The 24,793-nt window shown below is 37.4% G+C and overlaps 3 protein-coding genes across 6 annotated transcripts; 2 read left to right on the top strand and 1 right to left on the bottom strand.

Annotated features, from left to right (window-relative positions):
* Positions 1 to 1,069: 1,069 nt before the first annotated feature.
* Positions 1,070 to 6,547, bottom strand: LOC145422882 (serine/threonine-protein phosphatase 4 regulatory subunit 2-A-like). 2 transcript variants are annotated; one of them, XM_080294796.1, is made up of 9 exons: positions 6,529 to 6,547; positions 5,528 to 5,609; positions 5,174 to 5,344; positions 4,015 to 4,108; positions 3,855 to 3,892; positions 3,606 to 3,680; positions 3,294 to 3,440; positions 2,762 to 3,048; positions 1,070 to 2,302 (listed from the first exon to the last, which is right to left on the bottom strand). In XM_080294796.1, coding segments are annotated over exons 2-9 (1,104 nt in total). In that variant the 5' UTR covers positions 5,530 to 5,609; positions 6,529 to 6,547; the 3' UTR covers positions 1,070 to 2,012. The 2 variants fall into 2 exon arrangements, with proteins under 2 accessions (XP_080150922.1, XP_080150921.1); XM_080294795.1 differs by lacking the exon at positions 6,529 to 6,547 and adding an exon at positions 6,264 to 6,418.
* Positions 6,411 to 10,841, top strand: LOC145422883 (eukaryotic translation initiation factor 4E type 3-like). The gene is made up of 7 exons (XM_080294797.1): positions 6,411 to 6,947; positions 7,797 to 7,869; positions 8,170 to 8,264; positions 8,349 to 8,409; positions 8,495 to 8,561; positions 8,821 to 8,976; positions 9,068 to 10,841. The coding sequence occupies exons 1-7, from the start codon at positions 6,781 to 6,783 to the stop codon at positions 9,112 to 9,114; spliced, it is 666 nt and encodes a 221-aa protein (XP_080150923.1). The 5' UTR covers positions 6,411 to 6,780; the 3' UTR covers positions 9,115 to 10,841.
* Positions 10,842 to 12,004: 1,163 nt separating this feature from the next.
* Positions 12,005 to 23,188, top strand: LOC145422881 (forkhead box protein P1-like). Of its 3 annotated transcripts, XM_080294792.1 has the most exons (17): positions 12,005 to 12,142; positions 14,752 to 14,892; positions 16,103 to 16,135; positions 17,907 to 18,044; positions 18,131 to 18,220; positions 18,957 to 19,077; positions 19,324 to 19,429; positions 19,532 to 19,639; positions 19,912 to 19,999; positions 20,313 to 20,390; positions 20,504 to 20,699; positions 20,861 to 20,937; positions 21,028 to 21,129; positions 21,254 to 21,381; positions 22,221 to 22,275; positions 22,419 to 22,582; positions 22,678 to 23,188. In XM_080294792.1, the coding sequence occupies exons 2-17, from the start codon at positions 14,767 to 14,769 to the stop codon at positions 22,838 to 22,840; spliced, it is 1,773 nt and encodes a 590-aa protein (XP_080150918.1). In that variant the 5' UTR covers positions 12,005 to 12,142; positions 14,752 to 14,766; the 3' UTR covers positions 22,841 to 23,188. The 3 variants fall into 3 exon arrangements, with proteins under 3 accessions (XP_080150918.1, XP_080150919.1, XP_080150920.1); XM_080294793.1 differs by lacking the exon at positions 16,103 to 16,135; XM_080294794.1 differs by lacking the exons at positions 14,752 to 14,892; positions 16,103 to 16,135 and having other exon boundaries at positions 12,041 to 12,142.
* The last annotated feature ends 1,605 nt before the right edge of the window (positions 23,189 to 24,793 follow it).

The raw sequence follows: 24,793 nt of genomic DNA, 5'->3' as shown, positions 1-24,793 counted from the left end.
AGGCTTTTGTTGTTTTGGTTTTTTTTTAGTAGAAAGCAGACTTGGAAACAGCTATACTTTTTCAATAGAACACCAGCGTTAGCGGGATCTTATCTTTTGTTTATAGGTGAAAACATGGCTTGGCCCATTTCCTTCCTGGCTAAAATATGCGCTGACAACAGGAATAGTGATAATCTTAGCTTAGAGGTTTCAAGGCCATTGAGGAGTCACTGGATGATATCCTTGCACGATTAAAATGATTCACACCTGTCTTACACAAGAGATATTCCCCCTCACCCAGTCATCGTACAAAGGCTTTTACCTGTGCTGATCACCCGTTTCTACACCCATGCCTGGCAGTTTTCTGTAATGTAATATATATATATATATATATATATATATATATATATATATATATATATATATATGTGTGTGTGTGTGTGTGTGTGTGTGTCATTGTTACTTCTAGAGTTTTAGCTTAGTAAAATAATGTCACAGAGAACTGCTGCAAGCTGGTTATTTTCTCTTTTTTATACCTTTCTCTATAAACTATAAGACTGCAGGGGAAGATCCCAGTAGATCAGCAGTTTCAGAGCAGCCTGTTTAGCAACAAAAGTCAGTCAAATCACCCTTTCTTCCTATTCTGAGACTTGCTTTGAACTTTAACAAGTGTTCGTGACCAAGTCCAAATGCCTCAAAGACATTTACATTAAACATTTGCACCTAATAATGTGGCTGTTGAAAAACACTATGCTATCAAACTCATGTTTTGGCTAAGGTTATGGTGTACCACCAGCATATAAATAAACTATGCTAACATTGACATATATATCGCTGAAAGCAGAACGTTTGAGTGGAATGATTTCACAAGTGTGACTAAAATGCTAGATATCAACAGATAGGTGATACAGACAACAACTGTACATAAAATTTCGTATTTTTCTCTGGGCTAAAATTTTATAATGTCAGGAAATGTTTCTATTCTCATAACATTTTGAGTGCAGCTAAACAATAATTCCCTGGACACAATTGTTGTGTTAACATTAACCCGGATAAGCAACTCCCTTAACACCAGCTGGGCAAAGTACGGTACACTTCAAATTTCAGCATTTATTGCTTTCCATGAATACTATGATACAAGCGCAAGCCTTCAGTTTCCAGCGATGATCAGTTTTACAAAGGCAGTGGACATTTATTACAAGTCTACAAAAACTGATTTACATACTGATACATACTGTAAAAATTCCTAATTATCAAAAGTGACGACTGTAAACTAAGGTATGACATACATACAGTGTAAAAGTACCTTGTATTCTGTTTACAGGGCTTGATGCAGAAATGGCTACCCTTAAGCAAAAGCAATATTCTATCTAACCAAACTGGTTACTACAATACCGTTTTATACTGGCTTCATAGAATGAAAACCAAAACTATAACATTTTCCACATCCTTCAAGGGGTCAAAGCTGACAAGTGCAAGATAATGTTAATAAGAAATATATTTACGGTATGTGCTTCATAGAAAAAGCAAACAGAAATATGTGAAGCATTGCTTCACATTCTATATGGCAGGTGTCCTCGTTCACCTTAAGAGACACATTCATTAGTGAGATAGTCAAAACAACTGTGCTTAGGCTAAAACAAACTCTATCAAACATATCTTTATGGAAATACATGCCGAATGAATAATGAAAATTCAGAGTACATCAGTTACATTAGTTATTAGGGTTCAATTATTACGTTCAGATATAAAAATCAGGGAAAAAAGATTAGAAAAACTTTTAGTCAACAGTGAAAAAGGCAGTCTCCATAATCTTCTTTTACATCCATGCCTTCCAGTTTAAAGACCAGGTGATGTGAGGCCTTGAGAATTGAAACTGATTAGGACAAAAAGATCCTTCTGTGAGGAATCTAGAGGTTCACATCACTCTTGGTCCTTACAGGTCCACAGTGCTACAGATATACCCTTGGTGTGGTATCATACAGTGTAAAAAAAGAAGAAAAAAAAAGTCAGATGGCAGACAGGCCTTGAAGTTAGTCAAGTTCCCCAGGCTCTATTGCAGTCTCTGCACTCTTTGAAATGCCAGCAACGCCCTCTGTTGACAAGTCTGGTGAATTACTGGAAGAGGGTATCTGCTTGTCACTGCTTAAGTCATCTCCATCGCTGCTGTTTCCTTCCCCACTGTCCAGCTCAAAACTTTCCTCTGATGGAACAGGCTGCTCAGATTTGTCCACAGTGCTATCGCTCTTCAGACTGTGATCAGCCGTATCCTCAGATGAGTCTTCTTCCACCTCAGAGGGTCCTGATTGTGTGCTTTTTGGCTCTGGAAGCAAAGTAGAAGGTATTTTAACATGATGTTTTAAGTGACATTCTGCGGCAACTAACTGGTAGGCTATCCAGCTGAATATGTCAATTTAAAGACTAGTGCAATAATACTTTAATATGGAAAGACACATCAATGCACCTTTATCAGAAGCTAAGAAGGTATAAGGTGAGAGATTTTCACAAAACTATTCAGATCATTTGCCTGTTTGAAGGGCACAGAAATCTTGCTTTAACTTTAGGCTAACTAGGTTTTAGTCAGTTTGCATTTATGTTCTACTACAGAGAAATGGCAACAGCCAAGAGATCTGTACTAAAAAGATCTATGTTGTCTTTTTTGTAACACGTATAAGCCCCTGTGTATTTGGATTTATAAGAATGCAACTATTATGAAGACACTATCAATTACTGTAGTGTCAGAAGTCATAAAATAGCCTAAATAAGGATCATGAACACATACCATGATTGTCCGATACACTAGGTGTGTCACAAGATGTTCCACTTTTGTATTCTTGACCACAGGAGTGTTTTGAAGACTCTGGTGTCTCTGGCGAGCTCTCTGGCGAGCTCTCTGGCCCTTGATGGCAAGACGACTCATTTTTTTCATTTGTTGTTTCATTCTCCTCCGTTTCATCAAATTTCAGTCTCTTCACCTCTTGCTTATCACCATCAGAATCCTCTTCTTCTGGGTGTTTATTCTTTATCCCACTATTTGGCGTCATCTCACCTTCTGATAGTGAGGTTTCACTGAAACAAACACAGTAAAATCTGTTAAACAGATTATATACTGAAATGCCAGCCAATGAGTTGCTCTTTGTTTGTTTTTTTCTTAAGGCAGGGTCTTGACAAAACCTAATTATAAACGAGAGGTCAAGAGAGGAGATATAAAAAAACTAACAAAAAACTAAAAAGCAGGAATTAGTGTAGTGTAGTAGTGTGTCAAGAGTATAAAACACTCTTGTTAGGACATATTACCAGATCAAACAACTTACCTTACGCACTGCTCCTCCACCTCCTCTGTGGCTGGCTCTGGTTCTTTGCTGACTGGACAATCAGGGAGCCCGTTGGTGGAAAGTGATGTTGGCAATGACAGCTTTGGTCTGTTAAGTGGTTTTGGTGTGTCTGGCCCATTCACATTTCTACTCCAAAAGAACAAACTATTATTTCTGACAGGCAAGATAGCTTTGTCTTTACTATACTGTGGTTGTCCTTATGTAATACGGCTTTAAAATGTTCCCACTTGCTAGCAGTTTATGAAGCAATTTCAAATTTGTATAAATCAGTCACTGACATTTTGCACCCACCTGTCTGTATACAGAGAAGAGTTGCCAGGAAACATCACCCCATTCATTCTGTTTATACTGGATGCCCCATTTTTCCTTTAAAGAGGTAGAAAGGCACAGGTAACTGGCTGTTAAATGGCTGCCGTAAGTGTGACTCAATAATAATGCATAAAATCTCAGGGGACCATTACTGTCAACAGAAGCAGCTTGAGAAAAATACAGCACACAGAAGAGCAAAGGAAACAGAATCTTAACAGCCAATGTACTCACTCTGATGTGGGGTAGATACAGCTCACCACCATTACATTCTGAAAAGGAGAAAAAAATATAAGCTTTTTTTTCAAGCCATGAAATGTACATTTACATTCTGATATGCTAATATTGTTTATCTTTTTGTTCAAATACTAAGATAATATGGTTTATTGCTCACCTTCTCCAAACCCCTGAGAAACTTGTCTGTTCCTGTGTAGTTTCGCTTAGGGTCCATAAGGAGTTCACACAGACGCTGAATGGTGAATGGGATTCTGTAAAGTTAGAGAAATATTTAGGATCAGGGAACAGATGATGATGAGTATAAGCAAGTAAGAGTTTAATACATGCAGCAAAAAAGAGAGAGAGAAAAAAAAAAAAGAATAATCTGCATGTATCTGGTCAGCCACAGTCATAAATGATCACAAGCTATGATGCAAATAATTTAGTGAGATTGCTTATTAACATAACACTTCATATAGTTTGTTTTAAAGTGTTAAAAGTGTTCCCACGCACACACCAATTGCTCAAATACAGATATTTGAGAGCAAGGCAATGATTTTAGAACCTAAAAAGGCTGCTTCCAACTAAATACGTTACTTTGCAAAATATGCCCAAAAACTATTCTCACTGAAGGTGGAATCAATAGATCTGCTTCACCAAACACTGTTGAATACACCCAGGCTACTAAGCAGGAGACGCTAGCAGTTGGTGATGTGAGGCCCAAAAGTAAACAAATGACTCCATCCAGCATTGCTGGAGCGCTTGCTAGTTGTACTCTATATGATAGCAAGATCACATCCCATTGTTCATTTTTTATATCACAATATTGTGCAACCTCCCAAAGAGTTATAATGTTAAGATACCTTGGGTATTGTTAAACACTTCTTTTATTCTTTTAATTAAAATTTCCAGGGGAAAACACTCGGTATACTACTGTGTCACTGCTATTGCACTATAAGCCTGCTGTTGGCATCTTGTTTCAGTAGATTCACACTGCAGTCACACTGCCTGCAAGATTCAATTAGCAATTCAGTATTTTTTCACCTATCAGAAATATCATTATTGCAGATTTTCTTAAAATATTGTGATATAATTTATGAGGGTATATTGCCCACCCTGTTAGTCACAGTGCAGCACACAGTGGGCAGAATAAAATATGAGTAAACCTTGTACATTTTTTATATAAAATGCATGCTCAAACGTTTTTGTGGTTATGTTTTGATTTAACAGACAGCATATAAGAATACCAATAATAAAAACTATTGGTTAAAACTCAGTCACTACTGAAGTTGTGACTAAGGATTTGTTTACCATTGCTCATTATAATCTCAACTCACCCATTGTATCCATCCACTATTTTTAAGATCCTCTTCCTCATTTCTTCAAATGGGACAATATCTACATTGGGATTATGTGGTCCTCTCTGTTCTGGTGTTGCAGCATGAAAATCATCCATGACTTTTTCCAATTTAAACATGAAGTATGTTTTGAACTGTGACCATGGGATCCTGTAAGACAATGCAAGTTTGCTTTAAACAAATCTGCTAGGGCACTGCTGATTTTATTTGCAGGAAAACTGATGTCAGTATTTCTGTTTGGCAAAAAGAAAAGTGTAAAATTGTTAAGTGCAGTTGTGTAAAATTTGAAAATGGGTGTAGCCATCGTTCTTGACATGTACCCATGGTACTCACATCGGTTGCCCCGTCTTGGCAATATGACACAAAAATTGCTCCAATGGGGGACAGGTGTCTTTCTTCCCTTTCTTCTCAAAATCTGCAAAAGCCAACATTGAGGAAAAAAAAGAAAGTTTAACTTTAATAACTTTAAAACAAGCTAGGAAACAACGCTGATCCCCAAGATAATAAAACAAATGCATGCGGCTGCACTGAACTAAATATGAAAGTTGAATACTTTTAAAATAACCTGAGAAGATAATGTTTGGTTTCAGGCTTCTCCAAATTACAGTGACATCAATTAAAATATTTACTGCTGCATCAAAAGACAATACATTTATTAAAGAAGACCAAATATTAAGTGCAACTTCATAAAATCCCCAAACCGTTCTCAGTTAACTATATGGAAAGTTCCCACAAGTTAGTTAGCTAGCATTTTATTGTTAGCAGCATGTTGTGACGTTATCAAGCTAGCTGTTTACATAATCGCTAAGCGTCCGTGGGGAAATAAAAAGGTGTAAAGTGTGTGAAGACGAAATTTTTGCATGCAGAAGACAGCATTAAAATGGTGAAATCATGCAGAGACTGAATTCAGAGACGCTAGATGCTTCTTCTAAACGCTAGTTGTTGTTGATAAGCTAAGTTACGAGATAACGTAGTTAGCAAACATGAGACATTTTGCTCAGGGCATTAAACCAAACATAAAGGAAATAATTAAGCTAATAATAACTCATTTAACAACTGCAAACATTGCCTTGAAACGCTTCCAACAATGCGTCGATGTCCATTGCTGTGGCCAGTCACAGGCAAGAAATACTTGCAGGTTAGTATCACGTTAGCAGGTAGCAACCCAACAAAGCTGGTGGCAGTGACGACTGCGCATGTCAGCAATTACGTATTCACATTTGCGGAAGACGCGAAGATCAACAAAGCAGAGCTCTACCCCCCGCAAAGAAATAAGTTGCTAAAATTAAAATACTTGTTATTCTCGCCGCGGAGGTATTAATATTTTCATTTACTGGATGTGCAGGATTACGTGACGGAAACTTCTCGATCGCTCTGGCGCGCTGTAGATGCCGCAGGCAGTCAGCGGGGCGTCATCGTTTTGTGTTGTGACGGCGCAAACCGGTGAAGCGACCAATGAGTCAGCAGCTGATCGTGGTTAGTTTTACCTAAGGAGCCTATATATTTACACCGCGGACGACGGCAACAGTGAAAGCAAGACATCGGCTAGTTTTTAATACGTGGTCACTTGGCTTTCAGTGGTAACGATGGCAGTTCCAGTAGCTGCATTACAACTGAGCTCATCATCCAGCCCGAGTCTGCTGGAGCACAACATTCATATCAGTGACAGAAATTTGGGAGGGATTTCTAATAACAATAACAATGGAAATGACACCCTGCCTTTACATTCTCCGTGGACATTCTGGCTCGACAGGTAAGAAACTGTTTAATTTCACCTACTCCCGCTTGTCTTAGCAGTTGCTGTAGTTGTCTGGGTGAACTCTTTGTTGTTGACCTCTTATGGAGAACAAAGAGGGGAAATGAATTTATCAGGCCTCTACTGTAAGTCAGGCATTGCAGCTTAGATAATATAACAAGTGATCTTAACAGCAAAACGCGGATTGTTGTTGTTTTTTCTTTATTTAATCAGAAAAGAACATTGCACGAGATACACATACAAAATTTTTGGTAATGGTGATGCAGCTTATCTGCCAACTGTTTCCTGTCTGACCTACATAAACAATTCCTCTTCTTGGAAGGATCTTAAAATAAGCAAAGGGTGTAATTATGACTGGCTACCTGAATATTAATAACTCGGTGTGATTTCAGATAAGGTCACTGTACGTTCTTATTAGCACAGGTGTTATTCTGTTGCTGCTCATGTGATTGTTATTGTTTAGTGAGTCACTACTTCTGTTTAAGTAAAATTTACTTTTACTTTTCAATAAAGTTTCTAGTTTGACACTAAGTAATCACACTAAGTAAGCAACACAGTTACACAAGCCCATCGTCCACTGTGTGCACAAATCAGAGGGTGCAGTGTTCAAACGGGGTCAGTGTTGTTTACTGTTTACTGGCGTTTTTTGTCATCTGATCCCCCCCCCCCCCCCCCCCAAAAAAAAAAAAAAACTCTCTACCCCATCCTGTCTGCTCAAAGGGCATGATTTGGACACATGTGATTAATATAGCTCAGAAAAACGGTTTATTTAGTTGATCTGACATATTTATAAGCTTGAATTTAAAAAAGAAAAGAAGGTAGAATCTGATTTTCTTTTCATGATAGATCTCTACCAGGAACAACAGCAGCTGAGTGTGAGTCAAACTTGAAGAAAATCTACACTGTGGAGACTGTCCAGGTATGATGACTACACAAAGTGGTTGTACATTTGTTGGTGGTTGGTGTTTAAAATGTTTATGATTGATGTCCTTGTATTTAAAAGCAATTCATAATTTTATTCAAAGTACTCTCAGCTCTTGACTAAGCGTCTTGTAATAGGAATGCCAGTTTATCAGTGGGTGTGTGTAGATAAGAGTAATGAGGAAGTTCTTTTTGGCCACTGCAAAATATCATCAAGGCCAAATGTCTGTACTCTGTGTGTTGGTAAATGGTTCAATAAAATGACCCATTTCCTCTGTTCACCTTTGCTCTGGAGTAGAACTTTTGGAGAGTTTACAACAACATACCTGGGGTCTCCAGCTTGCCGCTGAGATGGAGCTATCATCTGATGAGAGGAGAAAGAAAACCACTCTGGTGAGATGAACCTCAAGAACAACATTTGTTTTCACATGATGTCATTTTTATCATTTGTAATGGCACTTCCTTGTTTGCATACAGGGAAGAAGAAAGCAATGCCAAAGGTGGTGTGTGGAAAATGAAAGTACCCAAAGAATGCACTGTAAGTTTTACAACACATTTAAGCGTTTGTTTTGTACACTATCTACTTTCATGATCATTAAATAAAGCTGTCTTCTCATTTATAGTCTGCTGTGTGGAAGGAGTTGCTTTTGGCTATTATTGGAGAGCAGTTCAGTGATTATTGTGCTGCAGGTAAAATTCTTTTAAATGTTTTTGACTGTGATTATCTATCTATCTATCTATCTATCTATCTATCTATCTATCTATCTATCTATCTATCTATCTATCTATCTATCTATCTGTCTGTCTGTCTGTCTGTCTGTCTGTCTGTCTGTCTGTCTGTCTGTCTGTCTGTCTGTCTGTCTGTCTGTCTGTCTGTCTGTCTGTCTGTCTGTCTGTCTGTCTGTCTGTCTGTCTGTCAGAAATGCTTAATAATTATTATTTTTTACAGAGGATGAAGTAGTTGGAGTCAGCGTTAGTATAAGAGACAGAGAAGATGTCGTTCAGGTCTGGAATGGAAATGCTTCTTGTGTTAGCGAGTCAAACATCATAGGAAGGATCAACGAGCTCCTTCCACAAGTACCTTTTAAAGCGGTGTTTTATAAACGTGAGTATTTTCTTCTTTTCTTTGGGTGCGGTATTATCATTTTTAATGACTGAAATCATGAGATGTGATAAGATCTTCTGTTATATTTCAGCCCACGAGGAGCACCATGCTTTCGAAGGAGGTAGATCAAGACATTAGCAACTCTCAAGAACCTTTTTTTGTGTGGGTTTGTTTTGTTTTGCTCATGAACGTGTTTTAATTTTCCTTTGGGAAGGGGGGGGGGGGGGGTGTGATAATACTGGGGCAAATTTTGGAGCATTCGATTTGCTTCATGTATCATTTTAATTACCTCAATGTATTTCACGTATAAAGCCTCAAAGTCAAGGAAATTTCACATCTTTTAAGTATTATTGTCATACATGATAAAAAATATCATTGTTTTAGTCTAAAGTAAAGCCATTTTAGTTTAAATATGTCTACAGGAGTATTTGTATGTTTTAAGTATTTTTTTATTTTTATTTTTTATTTTAATACTGCACAATTTTACAGAATTGTAACCAAAACAGTAATTTGTGTAGATGTATTCTAGCTTACTTTGTGTAGTTTACCAAGAACATAAAAAGCTAGGTCTTTGAACTACATCTAATTTTGGGGCAAATTTGAGCAAAGAAAGTATCACAAGCAAACCTTTATATTAACAACACATTACACAGCTTTTCTAGCCAACAATTTTATCTTTTTGTAAATTACAGTAAGAAAATACTGTTGTCTGTTCAGGACAAGATGAATAATTAGTATTCTGTAAGGCGACTATGTGAATATAAATTGCACTTTTTTTTTCTTGTGTAGAATAAGAAGAATGGGGAAAAGAATATGTTAGTGTTACAATAAAGTGACCTTGGTGCACAAGACACCTTGAGTAGATGCTGAGAAATATATGCAATAATTTCTATTCTGTAGGAAATTTGCCGTGTTGTGGTTGTCATTTTTATTTAAGCCTCTGCTCCATATCAAGCACTTTGTACTGTGTATATAAGACGTCTCATAATCCCTCTGGAGTTAACAGCATATGGAGTTGTGGTAACTGAGACCAAATACAATTTGGTTTTGTGTCACCTATCTAATCAAGTGCAATGTTTTTATGTATTCTCTTAAGTCTGAAGTACATAAAACTGCCCCCAGAAAAATATGACCAATAAATACACAACACAGAGAAAGCTATCACGAGGGCACAAAGAAGCTGTTGCTGTTTGGAGCCAATTTAAATATTTTTAAGAAGAGATGTTATTGTAGCAGCAATGCCAAAACTACAGGAAAAAAGTTCATTAGTGATAGTTTATTTCTGTTGTACTAAGGTGGTTTTAGTTTCTCGAAAATTCGTTGCCTCTGTGGTGTCATATGAGTAAACCTATGTGCAATTTAAAATCAGCCATGTTTAAGCATTGTCAAAATTCATGTTAAAATGTCTCACAAAAGGCGCCTTTTCAACAGAGCTTTTTTTTTCTTTTTTCTTTTTTAACTGATACTGCAATACTCATACAATTGACTTGATTTCCACAAAATTACCATTGACACCAACAGAAAGACTGCTGCTGTCATTTATCAATCAAATGTTGACGTATTTGTAATGTGGCTCAGCTTCAGTACTCTGCTAGATGAATATAGCACTTGCCAAAATTGCTTTCTTTAACCCGTAACGTTCCGTTTTTATAGTAACGTTAAGAGCACATACTCTAGGATAAGAGAATAACAATAGCGTTTCCTTGCACATGTACAGCTGACTAGTCATTGCAGATCTCAGACCTTGTAACTGATTGTTGATCTTGGATGGTGCCTTGTGTTCATCAGCAGTTTACATTGTTAAAGTCTTCTGTTTGTATGATTTGTATGATGATGTTTAAAAGAAATAAAAATGTTCAAACTTTCATGTTTTTTCTTTCTTTTTATTGATACTTTTCTGCTATAGTTTAATTAAACTGAATATGAAAGAATATACTGAAATTTTAGGTGCTATCATAATAGAAAAACACTGTCGACAGGAGTCCCAGAAAAGGTCATGTTTTAGAAGTGTCTTCCCTTCTTCTTGCCAAAGATCACTGCCAGAGCATTTAAGGTACTGTAATATATGCAGAGCACTGTCCACTTCCTGCTGTGACAAAACAAATTTCCCACGTGTGGGACTAATAAAGGTTATCTTATCTTATCTTAACCCTACACCCTACGGTACAGCGAATGGGGGGAAAAATGATAAACTACTTCGTTTTTTATTTTTATTTTTTTCATTTGTAACGTGGCTGTCGGTTTCTTAAGAAACAAAAATCAAATGTACTTATGGATCCGATTTCATGCCATCCACAGGTAAAATATCTCCCTCTTGCGGTCACATAGAAGCACGGGTATGCAAATAGAAGGGTCCATTTTCATCTCTTAACTCTAGTTGTCTTTGCTGAAGATTTGGCGTTTTTGTTGCGATTATCATTAAGCCTTGCGGAGTTTTGTCACCCGTAAGGTCCATATTAACAGCCCTGCCAAAAGTACTGAGACAGAATTTTGTATTAATCGACATTTAGAACGTACTAAAATAATATATGGCGAACCTACCTTCATCAGATAAAGTGGAAATAGCGCCCTTTTGCACTAGACTGAGTAACCTCAGTGCATGCTAATGGTTAAAAACTACATAAATTAACACATCCTGTCACATATACTACGAAAACAATATGATTATTACTAATCCAGTTTAAAACTGTATTTATTTATTTATTTTTAAATATCCTTTAAATTCTGATACAGTAGAAGTTTTTTCTGTTGATTGACACTTGAAGCCACCTATGCAGACTTTATAAAATGAGTGCATACAAGCAAACGTTGATAAGCTTTCTTTTTTTTTTTGGATAATATTCGAAGAGTGGGTTATTTATTTTTTGTTATTTTATTTTAAATATTCACATTTGTATAAATAGGCCGTGGACCTGTACTTCAGAATGGAGACTATTTCTTCTATGGACAAGAAACTATGATTTTGTTTCCTGATAAAATGCGTCAAAATTTAAGCCGCTCTCAAACAGTCCGCGTGTGAACCTGACGTCACCATTGTTTACTTTTACCTAGGCCACGCCCTCTGTTAGCAACTTGTGGCTAGCTCGGTACCGAGGAAGGCACTGCTCCGAGGGATCTGCTTCAGACACCACCCCGAGTCAAAGACTATCCGCGTGTACATAATTCTGTGAGTAAGCGTTAATTCACCCTAGCGCGTTCACCCATTAAATGAACACAAAATGTAACATTACATGTATTGTTATATTAGCGTGGGGAGCGAAACGAAGAGGAGAGACAGAAACGTTTCTTGCAAGCTAGCGTCAAGACTGCTGTTAGCTTTTGTTGTAGCAGCTACTTTGAAGGAAAATGCTTCCCGCAGTGTTGGCCGTTTTTCTGCCTGTTATTTATTGTTATTCGATAAGGCTAGGTCATGTGTATAGTTAACATGCAGACTTTCTAACCTCCCGTTTTCTCCGGATGCGTGTTTTATATTAGCTTATGGCTCAAGTCCTTAACGGAAATCTCAGATTGCAGTGGTGATGTTAACGGATATCGATTCCGTTCTCATTGATAATTACATTGCTTTAATTAACAAAATAATGTCTGTTTCAGATAACGTTCATTTGTCTTTTTAAGCTGATATTTTAGGTGTTGGGTGGGTGTTGAAATTTTCGGCTTTGCCCTGCGCTCTGGATGTAGTTAGGCGTGACGCTGAGTTAACTTCAGACAATACAACCTCAGCTTGTTAAATGTGGAATGACTATATTATTAAAACAGTCGTATGTCTTGCACAGACCAGCCTATCGCTTTGAATGCTTATACTTAAGATGGGCAGTCGTACCTTGTAGACGAAAGCAAACTGAAACCTAGACTTAGCAACTGGTTCAGCTGGTACATGTAAATTGTAATGGGTTAGATTTAAGCGCCTTGTAATTCATTTTAAGTAACAATACTATGTGTAGCCGGGTGGAAGTTCGATATTATGTAACAATACTATGTTAAAATGTACTGTTTGTTTTTGTTGATCTGAAGCTGATGCTAGCAACATTTTCTGGCACAAATGGATAAAAATCCACATTAACCTTTCAGCAAATTGCAATTCATTCGACTGGTCTGAGAGGAAACTAGGTTTCTGCACCACAGCAAGGCTCAATTTTTAGGCTTATAAAATCTACCCCAGGTTTAGCATGAAGATTAAAAGAAAAGTCACTTTAGAAAGTAAGATCCATATGTAAAGGACTACCACCCGGTTCCACCCAGATTCAAATCCACTACAAAATCAAAACTCAGCACTGTCTTTTTCTCTCTCGTTTTTTAAGCACATGCATGTGTCTTTTATAGATTTCTCACAGCAGTCTACTAAATATAATTCTGAGAAAATGGGTATCATATAGCTTTGTCAGTATCACTCTTACATAAGTTAACAGTTAAAGAGTATATTATTCAGCTTTAGTTACTGACTTTTACTGATACGACATAGTAGTTCATCCATGGAATTAGTCAAACTATATTCATGTACAGGATTTATTTCTTTATGAAAAGCCCATTTGCAGTGTTTGCTTACGTAAAAAAAATAGTATTGGTTTTCATTACTAGAAAGTTGCCTTTGAGGCAAGACCAGTAAAAATGAATGCACTTGCTGTTCAGTCCATCTCAAAAATGCTGGCACTACAGCACAGTTGGATGAAATTCTGTTTTGTTGCATGCATAACAAAACATGTGAGGAAATCACACTATATTCGGCCTGGATTTTAAAACTAAGAGCAACCCCCAACCTTGTTTAAGACAAAAAAAAGAAGCTTTTTACTGGAAGCACTGCCCTCTGTCTACAGAGCTAATCCTGAAAGCAGAAGCAAACTGTGGATGTCTCATCAACAGCTGTCTGTTTTAATCAGTTATGTTTAATGTTATAAATTGTAGGAATTACCTACTTTTTACCAGCAAGTTTTGACTCGTCAGTGAATGACACATCACCACTGTTAGACACAGCTTTCTATTCTACGAACCCCCACGTTTTCAAAGATTTTTCTTTTTCTAAGCAAGGTGTTGCTACTATTTTGTTCACAACTTTATCTGAGTGTATGTAATCTTATCAGATTGTCTGTCAGATGTTTCCAAAATGTTGACATTGACATTCAGTCGTGCCTAACTGATTGATTTGATTAACAGATTAAACAGACTTGAATATGTGGCTGTGGGTATTGCTGAAAATAATGGCTTTATCCTTGAAGCTGCGTGGTCTGTTTCATTTCGGGTTTTCTGTGTAGCTTTCCATCTGCTTATAGTTGTTTGCCTACTTTATTTATCTTTGTTTATGCTGCTTGGCTTTTGACTCAAACACTCCCAAGCTGTATACATAAAAGCCTACTTGTGCATTGTACTACCTGCCACAGCCGTTTATGGCACCACCTGGTTAATGGTAAATTGTTCCAGAAGGAAGATATGTTTGCACATAAACACGAACCCAGGGCCCCTGTGTTTACAGTAGCCATGGCAGCACTCAGTTATTCAACAAATAGACCTACCGTCCTTCTCTCTCCCTTGTAGAAGAGCGTGTTTGTATTGCAGGGTAGGGCTGTAACAAAGTACTTTTTGACTTTGGTAGAAGTTGAGTTTCTCTAGCATAGTAATTTTAAAGACTGCTGAATACTGCTTAAGTTATCCTGAAGAATGGGCTTCTTATTATCTTGTGAAATACTAGCTTTGACAAAGGTGTCCAGACAGTTGCATTCACCTTGTCTGCCCTCCTAAATGTATTATAATGGTTCATATCCCCCCCCCCCCCCCCATTTACAGGTCATAGAAGTCCAGATGCATGAGTCTCGGTCAGATCCAACAAGCCACACCATTCAAACAAATCAGACAGAGAACGGGAATCATACTGAGAATGAATGTCGACTGAGGAGTAGCCAAACTCCTCCTCCAGAGGCACCCAGGGTCAGTCACTCTCAGCTGCATTTGTTCAGCACATCAGAATATCTATCTATCTATCTATCTATCTATCTATCTATCTATCTATCTATCTATCTATCTATCTATCTATCTATCTATCTATCTATCTATCTATCTATCTATCTATCTATCTATCTATTGATATGACAATATTAATGGATCACAATTATCCATTAATTTATTTAATTTATTTTCTTTGTTTGTATGTTTGCAATGTGATTTACAGATTAATCTGTAACTTTGTGACATGTGCTGCAGACAGGTCTGAGAGTATGTTAATTAAAGTCAGTGCTGCTTTAATATGTAACTGACCCGATAATTACACTATTTCCAACTATTTTCCCCAAGAAATTTTTTCAGATATATGTAATCAATAAATATACCAATATAGGTCACCAACTAATGGGTTGGTCTGGATAATTATCTTTGGATATTGCACTGTTAGACCAAAATTTCGTTGTACATGTACAATGACAATAAAGGGCTATTCTATTCTATTCTATTCTATTCTATTCTATTCTATTCTAACAAGCAAATGACATGGAGATACCACTAAATGCTTCAGAATCTTGATTAAGAGATAATCATTTGTTTGTTGCTGCCCTGAAGCAAGTTGCATTCTGTTCAGAAATGCTTAAATGTTTTCTCTCTTCAGTGTATATGTGCTACTCTGTAACAAAACCATGGAGTTGTATTGGGGATGTGTCAAGATGTTTGTCCACAATGTTACAAATTTGTCCTGTAATTGAAGCAGATGTGTTTTCTTCTCTACACGTGAATATTTATTCTGGATTTGATTTTATGTATAACTAGCCTGGTATCCAAGCGGCACACACTTATTTGGACATACCAGGTAGATGATGCCATCGAACTCTGTGCACAGCTTATTGCTATATGATAATTTGAGGTTCTTTGTTTTGCCTTTTTAGCACGTAAACCTAAACCCTGACCGTCTTGTTTTATTTGTCTCTGTTTCTGCAATCTGCAGTATTTTATGTTTATTCTGAAGGGGAGCACAAGGGTGGGGGAGCTGGTGCTGAGATTTAGAATGGGAATGGAGAGCATAACTCCTGTTTGGCAGAGGGATCAGTATTGCATTGTTAGTTTTGTTCACGCTCACATCATGTAGGTTAGAGAGGCTGTGTTAGATTGTGAGGCAGAGCCTTGTTGCTGAGCAGTATTTTTCTTTTTTCAGTGCCCAGATAAACGTTTCAATGGAGATTATCAGGTTTGTTGAACTAATTTTTTTTTTTTTAAATTGTTCTGTAAAATTGTGGTGACAGAAGGCTTGTTTCTTTCAATTTGTGTGCTTAGTTAAATTGTGTCTGTATGTCTATGCATGAGTTAAAGCTTTTTTTTTAAAACTTGAATTCATTTGAGTTTCCTTTTTTGAGCCACATCTATTAGGACATTTTAGTAAGCAATACAACTCATAAAGGGAAGCATACTGTGTTTGTTTTTCAGCAACTTTTTAGCATTTCTATTTGCTGTCAGTCATCTCAGAGTTCACAAGACCAGTCTTGCGGGAACAGATCTGTGTTTACACTCAGTTGCTCACTGGTATGACTTTCAACAATAACAACAACAGAAGATGTTTGGACTTGCTGGCTACCATGGCAACAGGGATTAGGCAAAGGCTGTTGTTGTGTTGATGGTGTCCACAGAAAAATAGAGGGGCCAACTGGCTCTGTCTATGGGATAGACCTGTTTTCATTGCTTTGATGGCCACCTCTGCAGCATTGAGTTTCATAAGAAAGGACAAACTAAGAGGCAGTCATCTGTTATTGTTAGCCCAAAGCCTCTGTGAAATTCACTGTCAGTTTGTTTACCCGATTCAAAACAGACTCTGCCTTGGAGAGAAATGTTTGTTTGTGGTTCAGACCTTAATTAAAATACGAATCTCAAGTTCTGTTTTCGTAAACAGGCTCTGTATGCTTTTTTATTCATTATTTATATCTCTGTGCAATTTTGATTACTCTGTTTATGTTTACTGTAAACATCCCCTGAGCTGTGAGGCTTGACAGTGAGGGGGAGGGTGTGGTAATTGCTGCATGCCTAGCACAGGATGTTGTTGTTGTTTTTGTGGTACTGGTTGTTGTTGTTGTTTTGATGGAGTTCTAATTCCCCTAAGCCATCCAGTGCTGCTGTTGTTTTTGTTGGGTACATTTTTGGCTGAAATGATTGTTAAACCATTTCCCAGAGACTGACCACGGTTGTGGGAATAACAAACAATACTAGTACTGTGAGTAACTCTAAATATTGTTTTTAATTTGATCAAGGTGTGTGTGTAGCTCCAGTTGTTTGCTGACAAATTGATTTTGATTTATTAGAAAAAAACTGATTTAGGCATTGTAATTGACATCCAGTTCATTTAAGAACTGAAATACAGCCTCTCTCATTTGCACTATCGTCCCTTTTAAAAAAAAAAAAAAAAATCATACACGATACCAAAAATGAATTATCTTTGCATTTCAGACAATGCATGCGAAAATGTCAGCATGGATTTTAGGAATGTGTCATATTTTTCCGCTATTATTTGAAGTTTTATTTACAAAGTAAACCAATTAGAGGTGCAGTCATGCACAACAGTAGGTTTGACAGTATGTCCCTTTAGTGGCCAGTTTTCTGCTACAAAGCATTAACTTCAGATAATACAAGAAAATTGCTTTATATGTGGATTGGCCAAGCAATCGGGTGATCCTAAACAGACATGCTTTGTTTGAGCAGCGCACAGTCTTGTGAAGAAGTCGGATGGGAAAATACACATATGGCCAAAAACAATAAACTTTTTTGTTTACATGTAAGTGCACAGATGGTTAGAACTTGCATAGATTTGTTGTAGCATGTATGCACAACCATAGAAAAAGACATCCTTTGTGTATTATTATACTTGCCTGTCAGTGCAGCAGTATGTCCTTCACAGGCTTGATTTCCTCATGTTTTTCTTTTTTTGTGTCCCATGTATAGACTTTAACCTTTCTATTTTGTCTTTGATGAAGGTTCCAGTGTCATTGTCCATGATGACCCCACCAGCAGAGGCTCCACAGCAGCTGCAGCAGACATCACAACAACAAGTCCTCAGTCCCCAACAGCTTCAAGCCTTGCTCCAGCAACAGAAAGCACTCATGTTACACCAGGTAATGTATGCTTAATATTTTTCCTCTTCTACACTGAGCACAATTTATTTGTGAGGTTAACTCCAGTTGTATGAACATGTCTGCAGCAACAAATTCAAGAGGTCTTCAAGAATCAGCAAGAGCAGCTTAATATACAGCTGCTGCAGCAAAAGAATGCTGGGATTGTTAGTCAAGAGGTAAGATTTGTTTGTTAAGCGTTATTTTTTATTTGCTATAGAGACCACTGTGTATAGATATCAACATTAGGGTATTTGGTATTACCAAGAGCTCATATTGTTTTACCTGGAATAATACTTTTACAAGTTCTAGCTCTGTGTTTGTAGATTGTAACTGATGTATAAAACAGCACTAAAGCTAGGCTGTAACAGCAGCAGATTGAGGTTATATCTGATGTTTTATAAGCTGTGAACGATTTTTATGACTCCCAATTAGTTTAAAGGCTGCTGTATACTGTTTCTTCTCTAAATATATCAGGATTATATGTTTTATATACGTCACATCTTCAGAAAGTATACGTTGCTCTTCCCCAGTATTTACACTTGAAAGCCTTGTGGACTTGAGTACACACTTTGGTACCAGCAAGTGTGTTTGTGTGTCCCATTTACTATCAAAAGCCACACAGCTTGTGTGCATGAATTTGTATAGCAGCAAGGCATCATCAGTCTGTCCTAAAATCATTTATCCATTGCCACTCACAATATGTACTTTCTGTTGGCTCTTAATAGAAAATCGTAAGATAAAGTTACGCTTGTCTGAGTGCACAAGGCAGCAAGTGTGGGTTTGTTCTTGCTCAGATTTGTTCTATTTCAGTTTGCAGTTGCATTTCAATGCAAACAATCAGTAGAAAAAGTTCATTTGGCAATTACAATATTGCAACAGATAAAGAGTTCACTGACTGATGTTCTGTCACAGCTGACAGCCCAGCAGATTGCCATCCAGCAGCAGCTCCTTCAGGTGCAGCAGCAGCACCTCCTCAACCTTCAGAGGCAAGGCCTGCTGTCTGTGCTTCCTACCAGCCCAGCTACACCCCCAGGTATGTGTCTAACACTCCCTGTTGCAGATTCATTTACTGCAGAGCTCAAACACCTAAACAGATTGTTTTCAGTTACAGTGGTTGGTTTTTGCTAGTGATTGCCAGAATGTTAGGTTTTAAGTAAACAGTGATTTTTTTTTTTTATCGTGATCTTAATCATCTCGAGGAAATTTTTCTCTGTAAAATGCAGTAATATCCCACTGTATCATACAACAATTTATCTATAGTGTACATGTGCACTTTTAGGCTGTGAGAATGGTAGCATCCTGTCAGCTGGTGGAGACACCAGAGAGTCTTCCAGTCAACAATCTACCACCAATGGTCATCAAACTCTTCTGAAGAGAAAAGACAGGTGCTTTTGAAATTTCCAGTCTTGTCTAAACCTTAGTTGTTTTTTCATTTATTTGTATCTAGCTTTCAGTGCACTCACTCTGTTGCATTATGTGTTTCGCAGTGGTCCGCTGGATGAAAATACACAGAACAGCCATCCTCTGTATGGAAATGGGATGTGTAAATGGCCTGGCTGTGAGACGGTCTTTGGGGACTTTCAGGCATTTCTCAAGTGAGTGTTGAAATCTAGCATTCCTCTAAACTGGTGTTCATTCATACATACTTGGATATACAAGGATGCGCCATTGCAATAAATGATAAAGTAATATATTTATCATATGAGCAATGATATAGTATATTTAATGTTTTGGTGAGGAGCAGTGAGTGCTTTTTTTGCTGCATTACAGAAGCATACTTTAGCATTGTTTTGTTTTGCTCCCTCCTGTTTGTGCAGGACATTGTTTCCCTGAAGCATGCCATGATTTTGAATTTTCTTGTTTGCAGACATCTAAACAGTGAACACACACTGGATGACAAGAGTACAGCACAATGTCGTGTACAGATGCAAGTGGTACAGCAGCTAGAACTGCAGGTACAACATGTTTTCTTTTACCTAATACTTTTAGATTTTGTTGCTTCGTTTTCCCTTTCCCTCTCTAACTTTAAAAAAATGAAATGCAACTATGATGATTAGTGTTGTGTTGAGTCTTTTTTTTTTTTTTTTTAACTCTCAAAGTGTATGTGAAAATTTTTGCAGTTGTGGTGTGTTTTCACACCAGCGTTTTATATTTACACCTCTCAGGAGGCCTGGAAAGAAGTAGTTTCCACACCAAACTTCACATTGTCATGTAACACAGAATTAACCATCCATAAACTTCTATTTTTGCCTTTCGTTTTTAACACAGCTGAAGAAGGACAAAGAACGACTGCAGGCTATGATGGCTCATCTGAAATCCTCTGAACCCAAACCTGCAGCACAGCCTGTAAGAACCTGCCACAGCTGTTTCCTTCAATTAAAATAAATACTGTTTTGCTTTTAGTTACACCAACATTTTGCTGACTTAACTGCTTTGTTTTCTGTTCTTTTTTTCTTCAGGTTAATCTGGTGTCTAATGCATCTTTCTCCCAGGCAACATTGCCCAAAGGCCCTCCTCCTATGAGCATTTCTCAGAGTGCCACGGCCCCATCCACACCCTTGACACCACTCTCCGAATCGCCCTCAGTTCTCACTCCCAATAGCATGTTCACTGGAACCCCTGTAAGGAGGCGATACAGCCGCTCTGTAAGCCAAGGTAACTGTGAGATCACAAGTCACAGCTTTTAATTAATAATGTTTTCATGGGGCAAAAGTGCTGAAATATGCTTCTACTGAGATATAATTGGAAATATTTGCTATATGTTTCACTTTTATTGTGCATATGTGTAAATATGGCTTGTTAATGTCTTTACACAGATATAATTGATAATAAGGAGTTCTACTTGAGCACAGAAGTTAGGCCTCCATTTACTTACGCCTCTCTCATCCGACAGGTAATGTGGAACTTTTTTCAGCCACGTAAAGCAGATCACTACATCTTTTCTGTTATTTGGAGCCTCTCTTACATGTTCTGTCTCTTTCAGGCTATATTTGAATCACCTCGCAATCAGCTGACATTAAATGAAATCTACAACTGGTTCACAAGAAACTTTGCATATTTCCGGCGTAATGCAGCTACTTGGAAGGTATTGATATTTATATACTGTATATTAAATGTCATTAAAGATTTCAATTTGAAACGGGAAAAGAAGCTAATTCCTTACTTGAAGTGTGGAGTTCCTAAATGTGTGATTTTCTTATATTTTGCAGAATGCAGTCAGACATAACCTCAGTCTCCATAAATGCTTTGTACGTTTGGAGAACGTGAAGGGAGCCGTGTGGACAGTAGATGAGATTGAGTTTCACAGGAGGCGGCCCCAGAAAGCTGCTGGTAACGGGTATGTACACTTTAGACGTGACGGCCATGCACTTTCAGATGTTACTAGAAGTCAGACGCTTGGCATCAAGGAACTTGACCTTGTAGCTTTACCTCACAAGTAAAGAGTATTTACTGTCAACAGGTCATGGAGTTTTAAAGGCTTGGGACTGTGCTATGATGAAAATGGAAAAAAACTGGGGGGTTAGAATTGCAGATGTTAAATGATTAAATGCTAAAAAAAAATACCCAACAACAACAAAGGAGATCATCTAAATTGTGTTAAATAAAATATGAACAAAATGTTGTTTTCCACAATGTTTCACTCCGACCCATGTGTTTGTGAGCAACAATAAATGGCCTGCTTTTTGCCGTTCACAAGAGCTAAACTTGTACTTTTACATGAAATCAATAATAGTAAAAAAAAATCTGTAGTGTATCAAAACTGTTACGAGGCATGTTTCTGATTGCATCATCTTGCAAAGATGACTCAAACTCTTAGCTATTGTGGACTTTGCTAAGTAAACAGACCTGGAGCGCCATTGTATATTTTGGCAGTACTCGTAGTTCATTCAGATCGAGAGAAATGTAACTTAACACTATCACCCTTAGTTACTGTTGCTATTTCAGTTAAAAATGTGCGTTTAAGATGAGCTTGCATTTCTGAATCCCTCTTAAGTCAGCTCCATGCACACAGCTTCTGCAAACAAATACACTTTTAAGAATATTAGAGGGAATTTACACATTCAACAACATTTGCCTTCAGTAAAATTCCAGGACAGAAGTATGAATATAGTTTTTGACCATTTAAGTATTCATACTCAAATGTAATAATGTGCTCTTGTATTTATATGCTAATAGATCTCTGCTGAAGAACGCCCAGAACCGTACAGGCCTAGCTGGATCTGCCCTTCAGGTAACAGAGAAATGTTAATTATCTTGTTGTTTGTGTGTATTGTATTACAAATAAAAAGATGTTTGATGAATGAATTATCCTAACATAGTATATGTGTTTAAGCAGTGCTATAAATACACCTCTGACAGTATTTCTTTTTTCAGGGTGGTGGTCTAGAATGCAACTCTCTATACAACCCAGCTTCTATGGGCAGCATCCCATTGCACTCCTTGCCTCATGTTCTCCAGGAGCAGATGAATGGAGCTCTCGCTAATGGATCTGGATACCAAAGCGACAGCAGTGCAACACAGTCCCCACCACAGGCTTTGTAAGCGTCCCTATTCACTGAACTCTTCAGTGCATTTGAATTACCTACTATTTAAAGTCTGATCACATTTTCGTTCTCCGTGTTTACCAAACCAGCATTAAAGAAGAGCAGGAGGATGAGGAGATAAGCGAAAATTATCCCTATGAATCTCCGGAGAGCACAGACGAGCACGGCCACAGCCCAGAGATGAACAGAGACGATAACAACGGTAGCCCGGAGAGGCCCAGCCTTCATCTCGACCGTGTGCCTTCCCTCTGACTTTGAAGTCCAACTTCTCAATGGCAAGGCTGCCAGTGTGACTTTGTATTAAAAAAACAAACAAAAAAACAACAACTTCAGCTTCATCTACGTAACCAAACACTCTGTTCTTTGGAATCTTTTTCCGTTATTTTTTTCTTTCTGTATTTATCAGCGTCTCTTTATTTTTTTGTTTTTAATCTAGCTCTCAAATGTTTTTTGTATAGTTAAGTGAGATCACAAACAACATTTGTGAAACTGTCTGTCTGTGATTCTTCTTCTTAATCTTCTTCTTTTTAAAAAAAAAAAAAAATACATATATATATCTGTACAGAAAAGGACCATAATGAGCAGAGGAGCCAAAGGCAAGGGAAAAGTGATGAGCCCCTTTCAGACATGGGATAAAAAAAAAAATGCTGGCTTTATCAGTCATTCATATCTGGATTACTTTCATGTGTTAATCATCTTCATGGCTTCACACATACAGTACCTGACGGTGACTTGAGAGAGCGTGTGTGTGCAATATTCGCTAATTTTCAATATGCGTTGGTGGCAGTATTATTATTGGCTCAAGTGAAGTGCAAACACACCTATGGAATGTTTAGTTCTCTTTACTCATTACAAGCACTGTGTGTGTGTGTGTGTGTGTGAGTGTGTGTGTGTGTGTGTGTGTGTGTGTGTCTCATTTTTCATTAGGAAAAAATCTAGGCATATAAAAATATCCTTGTTTATTGCATAGGGCCATTTTCAGCAAAAATATCACTCTGTTTTCTTTAGAAACTATTTGACTACTTTTCAACAGTCACCCCCAACCACAATGACTGTGCATGTTTGCGGCAGACTTATGACATGCTAGTTTTGCTGGGCAGACCTTGTAGTCATCTTTGGCTTTGCATGTTTCTCTTGTTTGCACAGTACCATCTAATCCCGCCATGTGGCTCACGTTTTTTTTGGGGTTTTTTCTGTCTGGGAGTTAATAGTGCATTCCTTTTTTAAATTTTAGTTGTTTAATAACAGTTGGTAAATGGTTTCTAGTTGCATTACCACTACTATCTTGATTAATTGTGCATTCTTAAACCTTAATATGACTGAATGAATTCAACCTTCCACTGTGTTCAAAGTAATGCGTGAATGTTATTTAGTCCAACCTCTAGACTGCAGTGGTGACTACAACAGAAAAGTGACCAAGATGTTCACACGAAGATGAAGCTGACACGTTAAAATGCCATCAGGTTAATGGTTCATGTCTGAAAGGGGCTGAATTAAAGGGGCTGAAGTAAGCACTTCACAATGATAGTCCTACTCTTTATAGCTACTTAATGCTATGCTGGGGCCACACTACCTGATTTTATTTTAGTAGTCATAGTATATAAAAATTTGTAGAGGAATAAAAAAAAAAAATGTTGCTTTAAAAATGAAAATGTTCACTGCCAACATGATCTGATATATTTGTATTTAATCAAATGATCAAAGGAACACATAGCGTCTTTATACTTGTTGGTCTTTTTCACCTCTTCCATCAACATTGAAATTTGCTCTAACTGAGCTTGTAAGAGTAGATACTATAGATTTACCATTATTGTAAACCAATGCATCTCTATGAATAATAAATTCCTCATGATATATGTGAATAATGTATGTGTCTTTGATTTGATTTTCTGATTGTTATTTTGGGAAGAATTTATTGTTTCACATGCAAAAATTAAAGCTAGGTGCATTTTTTTTTCAAATGCTGACAGCTCAACTTCTCAGCAGTAAGGACACTTTTTTTAACTGTAGTATTGTGATATGTCAGTTTTAAATATATGCAAGTGCATACTATAAGCAAGTGTTGTTTACAAAAACCAATGTAGTGTTAGAAACACTGGTTGAGGCAAGATAATAAATGTTGCATAAAAGAGCATTTTATGCAAGTCTTGTCTTTCTTTACTTAATAAATGAAGGGGTTAGATAAGTGGCTTTTGTTGACCTTCC

This window comes from Astatotilapia calliptera, chromosome 20 (assembly GCF_964374335.1).
Source record: "Astatotilapia calliptera chromosome 20, fAstCal68.1, whole genome shotgun sequence".
Lineage (NCBI taxonomy): Eukaryota > Metazoa > Chordata > Actinopteri > Cichliformes > Cichlidae > Astatotilapia > Astatotilapia calliptera.
The sequence above is the reverse complement of the archived record's forward strand: the minus strand, read 5'-3'. Positions and strand labels throughout refer to the sequence as shown.